At 33.9% G+C, this 13,612-nt stretch overlaps 1 protein-coding gene across 1 annotated transcript; it reads right to left on the reverse strand.

Moving 5' to 3' along the window:
- Positions 1-10,447: 10,447 nt before the first annotated feature.
- On the reverse strand, positions 10,448-13,570 carry LOC112465301 (solute carrier family 35 member B1). Its single transcript, XM_025032806.1, has 2 exons — positions 12,992-13,570; positions 10,448-12,892 (listed from the first exon to the last, which is right to left on the reverse strand). Exons 1-2 carry the CDS (start codon positions 13,370-13,372, stop codon positions 12,317-12,319), a joined length of 957 nt encoding a protein of 318 aa, XP_024888574.1. The 5' UTR covers positions 13,373-13,570; the 3' UTR covers positions 10,448-12,316.
- Positions 13,571-13,612: the final 42 nt, after the last annotated feature.

Here is a 13,612-nt window from a genome sequence, read left to right on the forward strand (position 1 = left end):
CTGCTGTCTATTGGTCTATAAACGACTAATCAGAAGAAGGAACAAGTTTGCGTCTCTCTACTAATATAGGACTCTAATTGAAACTGGCGATATTAGCACCGCTCTGGTGTCGAAAAAGTGAAAAGAACGCGACTCCAGCCAATGAAATGATGGCATATGGCATGACATGAGAGACGGTCGACGTACGGTTGCGTTCGGGGAGACGCTATTAGCGCTACCTAGCGCTACTGGCTGTTCGCGGAGCTCTATGATAGCGCTACCAAACGCTGTCGTGACGTCATTACTGGTAGTATTATACGTCATAACTGCTCGCTACCAACGCTCTTCCTTCCGAGGTAGTGCATTTAATAGCGTAAGCGTTTACAGGCTCTATGAACAGCGCAATAGTGAATGGTAGTAAATATTGCGGCGTTTGAAACAAAATAGTTTGGCGGCGGCAAAGTTCGCCGATAATTTTCTTTTTCAGCGGCGGCGGAATTGGCGGGTGATAATTTATCGGCGGTGACGGCGAACGGCGGCGTTAATACATTTTTTTAAATCCTCCTGACTTAAAAAAAAATGCATATTTAACTTTTCATAAATAATACGAACAAAAATAGCAAACAATAAATACTCAGCACTTGTTTTCAAAATATACGATCACTTTATTAGCATTACTAATATCTTTTCTTTCACAAAAAAAAATAAAATTTATCTTAAAATGTTATTCCTGATCATCATACGTAACAAAAATAAAATGTAATTCACTGTATAACCATCAGATATCAGACTTCTTTCTCTCTTACTTATTAAACATTTCTTCACATATTAAGTTGTATAAATAATATGAATAATATAACTTATACTTAATGTAAAACTTATTTTACTGACTTTAAATACATATCTTTTATTAATTTGAAATAATTATCGAGAATAAATAATATTTTATTAGATTTTGATTATTTTAACGAAGAACGTTTTGCTGTGATAAACAAACCTGCAGAAGAAAATGCGCGTTCAGATGCTGAAGTTGTAATCGGTATGGCATAAATGCAACATACCAATTTGTACAAATTCGGCAGTGACAACTTCATTTTATTCTACCATTGTAAAGGATCTTTGATAATAGATTCTGACATATGTAAATACTTTTTAACTTCGACAAGAATAGGATTTTCAGGAGGAATAATACTTATATGTTTTGCAGCCAACTCCAATCGTAATTTTTTAACTCCAAGAGAAGCTCACACGACTTATTAAAATAATCTGCTTCTTTATTAGATGCCATATTATGAAAAAGTAAAACTAAACGTGAGAATCTAACTTATTATATATATCATAAAAATAATAATCTTATATTTGGTGATTAATATATATAGAAGCTGTTAATCACAATATTAATTACAATATTATTACAATAGCATTATTTGTATGAGATCAACGATAAAGACAAAGATCTGGTGATGCGAGTAGTGCAGTAACATTGAGATTAACACCGTAAATACGAGCATAACGAAAACTACAATATTAATTACAATAGCTTTAATTAGAATATTAAGCCTAGATTTTGTAAATCTAGATACTGTAGACTAGGTATTGCTTAGATATATATAGTTTATAAAAACTGTAATAAAAGTTATATATAGCTTAATGGACAAAATTCATATTAAAAGTATAAATTTATTTTATATAGCATATAATCAAATGAAACCGAATATGGATATATTATTAAAAAATATATTTATTTATATTTCTCATTTTATATAAAAACAATGTCACTCAACTGGACAATAAGTTTTACTAAAATAAAAATATTTGTTAAAATATGATCTAATCTAAAACGTCGCTTAATGTTAATAAATAAAATATAAAAATAATCTAACCTGCTCATTTCTAATATTCAAGGGAACCATTTTGTGGATCATATATATTAAAAATTCCTCAGGAGATTGCTGCTTGTCTGCGAGATATTTAGCAACACCTCTAACACTTTGAAGATTCGGATCCAGAAATGCTTTGCAAACATGAGTTTCATAAAATAGTTTCTTTAAGTTGTTTTACTACGAATGAATCGTATTCATTTACACACATATATACTACTCTCAACTTCTGCCTTAAAAATATTAAAGAAGTAATTGATACAGCAGCATCTATTAACTCAGCTTTTCAAATTTGGCGGCGCAGGGGTCTACGAAACGCTACGCTAGTACGCTACTGCTGTTCATGGAGCTCGCATTCGCTAGCGCTATCATGGCTCCATGAACAGAGTTAGGCTGCATTCGAGGAGCGCGCTATTAGCGCTATTGCATCATTCTGTCTTTATCGCTCATCAGGTGTAAAACAAGGATAGAACAAGCAAATAGCGCTAATAGCGCGCTCCCCGAATCCAGCCTTAATAGCGTTAGCGTTGGTAGCGTGGTAGCGAGCTCCCCGAACGTGTAGAGTAGTATCTTAAAAATAAATTTTCACATTTGGACTTTGCGTCGCAATATCTCCGCTCGTAGGGCACGTAGCGGAATATTATAAGAGAAATCCCCCCTCTAATTCGACCCCAAGCTATCGATCAAGCCTACTTAGAACTTAATCCGTTCACTCGTTATCGAGATCTCAACATCTCGAGTACTCGCAACTCGTCGCGTCGCGTAAAAGAGTCACGGTCGGTCTCGCTCCGCGTGTACTTGGCGCGAGACACTACCGTGTCTCTTGATCTCAGAAATAAATGTGCGCATTTATCGATAAAAGTGCGTCCAGAATGCGGGCCAAGGAATATGCTCAGTATGTGTGCGTTCGGCGCTCGGCCAACTTTGAGAAGTCTCGATTAAAATTCGCTTCTCTCAACGCTGAGAAGGATGAATGTGGGTAAATGTAAGCATTTTAAATATGTTTATGTTTAACTATAGTTGTATAAGCAATATCATTGCTTATTGATCATATATATATTTTTGTAACGTGCATTTGACGTAATTTTTATTAATATATATATATATATATTCTGTTTTAAATAGGTCGAACAGAGACAGAAAAGAAATAAGATCTAAAGATTCGGGAAAAAAAAATTGGAGAGAAAAGGTGAAACAAAAAAGGTAGAAGATCGGAGAAAAGATTAAAAGAGAAAGAAAGAGGAAAAAAAGAGAAAAGAAAAAAGAAGAAAAGAATAAACGAAAGAGAAAAGAAACGAGAGAGGAAAAGTTAGCCCTCGTATCTTTTATTTTTTGCTCATTTCCGCTCATAAAACAGTTTAGTGTTTACAGGCCATTGCACGTAACAAAGTTTTAGTCATAATCGTAAGGCCGTAAGAAAATAGACCAATCACAGTCGATTATTCTCCTTGAGCTCGAAGAATAATCAAGTGTGATTGGTCTATTTTCTTACCGCCTTACGATTATGACTAAAACTTTGTTACATGCAGTGGCCTTAATAGAATCAAATTCATTTCTGCTGTTTTTCTCAGATTCTAATTGGTTTTCTCGTTCTGCTAATTTCGTTCCGCGAGAGAATCTTTCCGTGCCAAGATCGTATTTTTTTAGCTGTCGTTCGTCAGGTTATCGTCGCCCTTGAGATATATACTTCTTTTTTCTAAAAACTAAATAATATTTCGAAACTCGAGCTTGAAAAGATAGTGGTATTGATTTTGAAATGTGATTCATTCATTTAACAATGGCTGCGTTCCGATATTCACTGCCGGTAGAAAATCTATAGTGTAGGTACATGACGTAAACTATAGCTTTTCAATACTAGCAGTGAATATTGAAACGCAGCCAATAATTGTAAGTTATCGATACATGTAACAGCATTTCATAATTTTGTTTAGATTTTTTATTAAAAGTAATAATTTTCCTTAATATTTCTATTTTTTAATTTTTATAAATTTTAGAAAGATGTTATTTGCTGATTGTATATAAGCTATAATGTACTTGCTTCCGATTTATCCATCATAATTTATTGCATTTCATTTTTTCTAACTAATTTTCTAATAAAAGTCATTATTAATTTTTTAGACTAATGGAGAAAGAATTGCAAACAAGTGATGATGAAGAAGTTGAAGATGAAGAAAGAAAGTGTTATGAATTAAAGAGAGAGAAAAAAAAAGGCTAACATTTACATCAACGCAACGTAATAACATGCATGTTTCATTTGTCAGTGTCATTTTATTTCTTAAATTATTTTAAACAAAATTTTTTATTTAATCGCTTTAATTGTACTAGCCCAGTCAATAGAGCCCGAAAAAACCGCTAAAATGGAATTAATTCCGGGAAGCGATTTTTTTCTTTGACTGTTTTGGAGGGTCATGGATAGTTTAAAACCGGATTTTCGGGATTCTAACCCTGGAGCGTTAGCCGCCATTTTGATTAGAAGGGTGATTTTGTAAATATCTCGCTTATTTTCAACTTTAGAGTGAAAGTGGTAATAACCAAACTTGTAGAAAATTTAATACTCTACAATTTTGGTCCTTATCATTTTTTACCTAGGATCGATATTTTGGGTCTTAGACTCGAAAGTGGGGGGTGAAATTTTATTATTTTTTTTTAATTCTTTAAATAAACGCGCCATAAACTTTACCCCCGTGGTGATGTGGAAAAGATGTTTTTCATTATACCAAGTAAATTCAAAAAATAAAAAAAAATAATAAAATTTCACTTCCCCACTTTCGAGTCTAAGACCCAAAATATCGATCCTAGGTGAAAAATGATAAGAACCAAAATTCTAGAGTATTAAATTTTCTACAAGTTTGGTTATTACCATTTTCACTGTAAAGTTGAAAATAAGCGAGATATTTACAAAATCACCCTTCTAATCAAAATGGCGGCTAACGCTCCAGGGTTAGAATCCCGAAAATCCGGTTTTAGACTACCCATGACCCTCCAAAACAGTAAAAAAAAAATTGCTTCCCGGAATTAATTCCATTTAAATGTCTCTATTGACTGGGCTATACTGTTTTTTACGTAGCTGTCATTCTACAAGAGCGAGAGGGATTATAGAAGGAGAAAGATGGAGTGGAGAATGTAGAGGAGGCGGCTTGAGAGGTGGATAAAGAGAAGGCTGGGGAGAATTTGATTCTCAGTCCGTTTTTATTTTAATTGTTAAAAAAATTAAATAAAAAATTAAATTAAAAAATATATTTTTTCTTATTTCGGCGCCATTGTTCCTCCCTTATAGCACGAAATATTGTTAAAACATTCTAGAAATATTATTTTGTAAGATTAAAATATTTTATTATATAATAATCTTAAAAGGATATTGTGATAAAAAATCAAACGTATAAAAAAGGGGGCATAAAGCCGTGACAAGGTGTTCGACTGTTCGTGTCAAGTTATTTAATAAATAAAAGCTACAGACGTTTCGGCCACCATCTGGCCATCCTCAGCGTAAAAAATTACAAAAATCTACAGAAATCTAACATTACAAACGAACGCATAGCACGCAATCTATCTGACATTTGTATCGCATTCTGAGTCTTACAGTGTAACGAAACCGAATGGTGCGTAATTTATCTAAATTCCTATCGCATTTAAAGTCATTGGTGCGATCTGCATGGTGATAAGCCTTTTGGTGTTTTATTTAGGAAGTCGAACTCAGCACCGAACCACGGTACCGTCAACATGTCACAACTTCCTAAATAAAACGATTTATTGCGTGCTATGCGTTCGTTTGTAATGTTAGATTTCTGTAGATTTCTGTAATTATTTTCTACACTGAGGATGACCAGATGGTGGCCGAAACGTCTGTAGTTTTTATTTATTAAATAACTTGACACGAACACCTTGTCACGGCTTTATACCCTCTTTTTTATACGTTTCATTTTATAATATATTTCTGAAAACTTGCAACAATATTCCTATGTCCACTTTTGCAATATTTTGCAATATTTTGCTATAATGTTCTTGAAATATTTAAAAATGTAAAAATATTTCTGAAATATATTTCAATTACATCGACTGAACTGGCCACAAATAAAACAATATCACATTTCAGTCTTATGATTTTTCTGGAATAAATTTATACATTACGGAAATCTTGTGATTTCAATGACGATTCTATACGGATGATTTAGGTATTAATTTGTCTTTTTGTTACTTTCAACACATATATTTTAGATTGACTCTTATTTACAATCTTTGCGTCACGTTATGTTATTTTGCACTTGAAAAGGGCCCAAACCAAGGATGGAATTGAAATATATTTGTTAATCATCACTGGCAAGGTACGAAATTGTTTGTGTTTAAATTTCTGAAATCTTAAGGGGATGCTGGAGCCGTCTGTATAACCGACAAAATTACCATTTTCTATGTTATCGACTATATCTATCCTTGTATAGACAAAGATATAGACAAGGATAGCACGCTACATTGCACGCACACATACGCACGATGCACATCGACATTATACTTTTATATTACGCTTCCAAATCTTGATTTGGAGAGTTTATCGATGTTTTTCTTGTTGTGCAATTCGGGGGAACTTGTTTTCGCGTTCGTACCAATGGTATATCTCTTATATAAAATACATCTTGTGACGAGCTGACAGCTCGCCGCAACTCGAGACGCCATATTGGGATAAAAGTAGGATAAGGAAATCTGTACTTCCGTAATTTTTTCTCGTCTATACTTTCTATACTATTATATAAAATTCTTACGGGTGGTGTATGTTTGAACGTTAATAACTTGAAAATTATTGGACCGAATTTTTACCACAAGTACATGAAATAGGGCTAGAATTTTCCGGGGAGTGCTATAGAGTGTGTAGTTTTTCATTACCAATTTTTTGGAAATCGATTTTTTTAATTTTTCTAATTCTTACGGGTAAAAGAATTTAAAAAATCGTTTTTCAGAAAATAGATAACGAAAAACTATACACTCTATAGCACTCCCCGAAAAATTCTACCCCTATTTTATATGGTTTTAATACAAATTCGGTTCAATAGTTCTTAAGTTAAAAACGTTTAAACATACACCACCCGTAAGAATTAGAAAAATAAAAATAAAACGTTATTAACTTAATAACTATTGGACCGAATTTATATTAGAACCATATAAAATAGAGGTAGAATTTTCCGGAGAGTGCTGTAGAGTGTATAGTTTTTTGTTATCTATTTTCTGGAAACCCATTTTTTTAATTCTTTTAATTCTTACAAGTGGTGTATGTTTAAACGTTTTTAACTTAAAAATTATTAGACCGAATTTGTATTAGAAATTAGAACCATGTAAAATAGGGGTAGAATTTTCAGGGGAGTGCTATAGAGTATATAGTTTTTCGTTACCGATCTTCTGGAAACCGGTTTTTCTAATTTTTTTAATTCTTACGCGAAATAATTGATCGAATCTCGGAGAGAGAGAGAGGGAGAGAGAGAGAGGGAGAGAGAGAGAGAGAGAGAGAGAGAGAGAGACTATTGAGTGAGATTATTTGCGTGTATTATTACACATGTCCTCCGGGGCGAAGCCCGGGTAACCAGCTAGTTCCCCGAGTTCCCCCGAATCATTAATGTATGTACTGCAATTCTGGAGAAAGATTTTTAATTCTGTCAAATTAATACGACGCTACGTGCCGACAAAAAATGCCGGTAAAACAGACGGCTCCAGCATCCCCTTAATGCAATATCTTAAGAATGTTGCAATAGGGTTACTTTGTATGTTTTATTATTAAAAATATCACCACACAACTTAAACTCTACTATACTCTCCTTCCGTATACGACAGCCGCTCGAAAAATTCATTTTCAATCGGTCACCCATCCATCTAGTAACCGCGTTCACGTTTATTTTACTCATTTTTAATTAGATTATTATTAGATTAGATAATTTTGTTGGAAAGATGCTTTGTGCGAGTAGAGCACTCGCGCCCTTCCAGAGGGCACTGCGTGGCGCAGCAACGTAGAGTTCCTATAATAAAAGTTAAGCCAATGTGGTGACGATTTTTGATTGGTCCCGTCATATGTTTCAGCCATGTTAGTAAGAGTGAGACAAGCTGTAAGTGGGAGTGAGACAAAGCTATCATGGTCGCCATATGTTTCAGCCAAGAAGTTAGTGGGAGTGAGACAAAGCTATCATTTGGCTGTACATGGCGGCGGTTTGTCCTAACTCTTATTATAGGAACTCTACAGCAACGCGAGCGTGCACGCCGTGCGAAGCGACAGACGATAGTCCAAGCTTTCGTCCTGGCCGTTTTCGGAGCAGCACTGCTTGAAGGCCATTAAATATAGGAAGAAGAAAAAGATAGTCCGAGCTCATCGCGTGCACACGTGTCTTATATACGGTGTCTTATATTGTGTCGAGAATAAAGAGTTATAGTAACAACATATAAAAGAGTCGTTCGTTAGCAATCACCACTACCATCTCGATCCCTGCGGAGAGCATAATTCCAACAGATTTTCTGCGCAAAGCGTAGGTGTAGATTGATGAGCTGTCAGCTGTGTACATATTTCATTCGAACATTATAAACTGCGCACAGCGCAGAATGCATTTTCACAGTACTCACTGCGTTTAGCGCAGAATTAATGCATTTTCACAGTAATCACTGCGCACAGCGCAGAATGCATTTTCACAGTACTCACTGCGTTTAGCGCAGAATGCATTATGACATTACTAGTGTGCTGAGTGCAAAATTAGTTTCATTTTCTAATTTTCCAAATTGTCCAATATTTCAATGCTTGTCTTTCAATATTTCTTTTTATACTTATATTTACGCAATGTTTTTATAATTTATGCAATGTTTAGTATATGCTCATTTACAAGGGAGGCCCTTCGGGTCACCGATTTTGCTGAATTTTTGCAGGAATGTAGAATTCGTATAGCGGATATGGGTACGTATAGAAGTAACAAATGCTATATGGAAACGATGCGACTCTCAAGCGTTTAGCTTTTAGCACGCTCCTTTTAATACTATTGCAGTGAAGCATCTTCAAGGCTCAAGCGTGGTGTAGCAGACTAGGCGTCAAACTTCTTCGCTAGCAGTGGCTCCAGATTCCCCAGCGGAATTAAGGTGAAAGCACATAAAATTGCAGGAGCCATGAGCACGAATGCAGAAGCCATATGCGCATGCGCTATGGTGTCTGCATACTGCCTATGGCTTTTGAATTTTCAATCTACATAAAAATACATAAACATAGTGTATGTAGATTGAAAATTCAGAAGCCATAGGCAGTATGCAGACACCATAGCGCATGCGCATATGGCTTCTGCATTCGTGCTCATGGCTCCTGCAATTTTATGTGCTTCCACCTTTAGTCTGGCCAATGCGTCGAACTATAAAGTGTGAAGGTCGCGCCCCATCGTTTTCCTTTTTTTCTTTTTTAGTATTTTCTATATTATTATACATTATATACAACATATTTTTTAAAATTGCTAAAATTTACACGATTTCTCGTAAACGCTTGAGAGTCATCGCATGGTCTCCGTATAGCATCTGTTACTTCTATACAAATACTACATCCCTACAAAAATTCGGCAAAATCGGTGACCCGAAGGGTGAGCTCTTCCGTTAGTTGAACGCGATCCTTCGCTGAAGTGTTCATGAAGATAATTTGCAAGTATATGTAACAATAAGTACTTGAATTGTATATATTAACAAACTTATTAGATGTACTCGCACATACTAATATAAATGCAGATATAAACAACTAAACACAATGCAGAAGTTAGAGCAACCACGGACATTTCTCAAAAAATTTAAAATCTTATAAAGAACCCCTTTACCGATCATCACTAACCTTCTTTAATGATACTCTATCGATTAAAAAAAAATTCAACCCAATATCTCAAAATTTGCGGAAGTTACAGAAACTATACGGACGTCATATCCGTACACACACACGCACGCACGCAAACACGCGCGGACATTTTGTAAAAATGTAATTTTTCGACGTTTTTAGAACATTCTGAACACATTGGCATAGAAAACTGAAAAAAATTTCACAAAAACGAAGTTTCCTCTATGAGGATGCAAAATATCGGCAACATTTTAACGCATTGCGTTATTTCTTGTAAAATAATATATTCTTAAGATTTGTCACACACACATTCTTATATTTTAAATAAATATAAACAAATATTTTATTCAAATGTTCATTTAATAAATTATATGTTCACATACAATACGATATAATTTAAATGACAAATTGTCAAATAAAAGATCTATTTATGAGATATACATATAATCACATATTATACTACCTATCAAAATACAAAAGCTTTAAATACTTCATATAAACCAATATCTTCCAAAATAAAACACCAATGGTATTGACAAAACTTAGAATTCTCAGTAATAAACATTAATTAAACACAATTTGATTTTTCTAATAAATGGAAGGATTTGCTTATCTCATCTCTTTGCGCAATTATATTGTATTACTATACTTTGTTATATACACTTTTAGTAAATTTTACACATATATAAGCAAATATACCTATATTTACGTACATTTTGAAATACATTCGCAATATATATATATATATATATATATATATATATATATATATATATATATATATATATAGCTATAAACAACGTTCATCTTATCTTTCTTTTTCTTATTAGCCTCTGGGCAGCGATTATGGGTACTTTTTATTTATTTAGCGACACGAGTCGACACAAGCGCCATTCTGTCTTTTTTCAACATCTAGTGAACAACAAAGATAGAGTAACATATGTCGACTTATCGTTAACTGGAAAGCACCCTATGTAGTTTCCTAAGAGCTTGAGCAGAATAGTTGACTTATAATTTTAAGGCAATGTTTTATGCTTTAAACCTTTGTTTTTAGTAACGCACAATACTGTGTCTTGTGTCTCAAGTCTTATAAATATTGACACTTCGTGCATACGTTTAAGGGTCACTTCGACTAAACTCCGATTAACTTAATCGTTGATTAATCTACTGGAAATGACCAATCGCATTAGTCAATCTGCTTAATGAGCAAATGCGATTGGTCATTTCCAACGAACTAATCAACGATTAAGTTAATCGGAGTTTGGTCGAAGTGGCACTAAAACGTGAGACACAAGACAGTACTTATTGTGCGTTGCTAAAAACAAAGATTTTTAAAGCATAAAACATTGTGTTAAAATTATAAGTCAACAATTCTGCTCAGACCCTAAAGCACGTATTCAGTCTACAATAGATGTTTTAAGTCCTAAAAAACTGACCAATCACAGTCGATTATTCTCCTCAAATTCGACTGTGATTGATCAATTCCTTAGAGTTTGTAAACCGGCACTTATGGAATATTTCGGAATGAATTCCGATCGGAATTCGTTCCGAAAAGTTCCATAATATGTGCTCTGGTAACATCAAAGAACGAAAATATAAAAAAGAAAACTTTTACGTAAATCTGATATCGCGCAATCATACAACTTTTCAACCGACATTTAAACACTTTGTGATTCGTGGAAAACTTTATGTAGAATCAGAATGAGTGAAAAGGTGAAAAGTTCCGTACCAAATTACAGGATCGGTACCCAGGGCATGCTAATCTTAAAATTCCAAACTCTTCACTATAGTCATGTTGAATTACAATTTCAGAGGCAAGAAATTATAATTTTTTACTCTCGTTTTTTTTTCTAATCATAATTTAAATCTATTTTTTCCCCTAAAAATTGCCTTTGTATATACACACACCCTGTATAGTAAATAAATATGTATCTTACTTTACTTATATCATATTTTCAGCAAAAACTGAATTCGTCACTGATTGACTGAAATTTATGATCGTTTATTAATCTCTTCTCTATAAATTGACAAGAAAATCTTCGGTATATATATTTTTTTAATTTGTGCTATTAAAATGCTAATATGCAAAAAAATTAATTTATTTTCATATGTAGCACAAAAAATTCACATAATTTTTGGTTTCTGATATCATAATTCAATATGTATGTAATGAGGGAAATCAGAAAAATCTTAATGATAGATTACAAAATTTACTAATTAATAGAAATATAAACAGCACGATATTAAAGCTGTTCCTTGATTCCTAGAAAATTATTAGTAGAACCAAAGATAATAAAGAATTGTTTAAAAATATATTATATTATAAACATTTTTACATATGCTATCTCTCAACTTCTCTCGTCTTTAATCTTGAATTAACTTTGTGCAATTATAAAATTTACAATCTTCTTTGATTCAAGAGTACTCGCTTATTTTTTATCATTTGCAAAAATTAAACAGAAAAATAACCATCTAATGTCTTTGTTATTATTTTATATCTGTGATTAGAACCCCTAATACATTTATAGTAAATTATAAATTATTGTTGAGGCGATATGATGATTTAAATGCATGAAGTATATACTTAAAAATGTGTGTTTGTCGTCTAAGTAAATGCTGAGATAATTATCACATTCTATTTTACAGTATTCTTCTTACTTTTATCTTTACCGTACATAGCATCTAGAAATAAACCTAAAAATACTATAAATGTACTTATCCATTGCCTAGGAAAAAGACTATTGCCAAAAATTAATACAGAGCCTAAAACGGTAAAAAATTTCCTAGTAGTAGTTATAATTGAACATGGCAGTGGACCGAATTCAGCTACCGTTAGAAATATAAAATATTGTCCAAATGCCCCAGCTATAGAAAACGTCGTTATATGCCATATAGTGGAAGGATATCTTTGGAGGAACTGAATAAATTCCAAAAGTTCTCCAGATATAAGAATCACTGTACCACTAAAGATAACGGACCAGAGATTCATATTAAGCATCATGTGACCTGATTTTGAGTTATGTTCTGCCCTCATTCGTTCCTGCACTGCACTTGTTAATCCGTCCATTATTAACGATAACAGTAATAACAATTCTCCAACTGATAATTGCGACTCTGCCTGCTTTTTAGAGACATTGCTGTCCTTATACATAAACAATGCGACTCCAATGACGATTAAAAAGATGAATATGTACTTTCTAATTGGATATACCTGCAAAGGAAATATGATCATTAAAGACAGGAAAAAATTCAATGCATAAAGAACTGAAAAAACTGTCTCGCAAAATATAATCTACATTAAGTTATATACCTTTTTTCCTAGCAATACACCGAGTATCATCACAGGTATAGGCTTGCCGGCTTTACCGATCACCTGCGTCGGGTAACTGACAAACTGCAAAGCCATGTTACTGCACACCATAGCGAGAAAATACGTTAGGGCGGACAGCGAATAATACAGAGTCGACGTAGTGTCCTCGCCTTGCTTCATCACTGTCAGCAGACTCGTTTTGGCGAATATAAGATTCACCGAACACTGGACGAAAACCAGTGCGAACATGAACGTGAATTTCTCTCCATCGCCGTACTGTCCACGTGTGATTTTCTCTTGCAACATACCGAAGTAGAAATAGCACACAAATATGCCGGCCGCGCATATAAATAGTTTGGTATGTTTGTTAGTAACAACCATTTTTTAACAAATATAGTGTAAAACTGCATGAAATCCGCCTCGAGACGTGTTTGCGTCGTTTCGACTGTGCCAGCATATGACACTGACCACTGACACGAATTGTACATACGTGGCGGGCGATGAATAGGTTAGAAGTTATGGGTGCGTTCGGGGAGCTCGCTACCCTAGAGACCCTCCAGAGTCTGGCCATAAGGGGTGCATTCGGGGAGACGCTATTAACGCTATAAACGCAAACGCTAT

This window comes from Temnothorax curvispinosus, unplaced genomic scaffold (genome assembly GCF_003070985.1).
Source record: "Temnothorax curvispinosus isolate PA1 unplaced genomic scaffold, ASM307098v1 QBEX01015051.1, whole genome shotgun sequence".
Taxonomy (NCBI): domain Eukaryota; kingdom Metazoa; phylum Arthropoda; class Insecta; order Hymenoptera; family Formicidae; genus Temnothorax; species Temnothorax curvispinosus.

Bases quoted from the DNA above. Each gene is read 5' to 3' on its own strand.
- LOC112465301 (XM_025032806.1), bottom strand. From the start codon at position 13,372: ATGGTTGTTACTAACAAACATACCAAACTATTTATATGCGCGGCCGGC. The intron at 12,893-12,991 runs GTATATAACTTA...TTTCCTTTGCAG, and splicing joins GTGTATTGCTAGGAAAAAAG to GTATATCCAATTAGAAAGTA.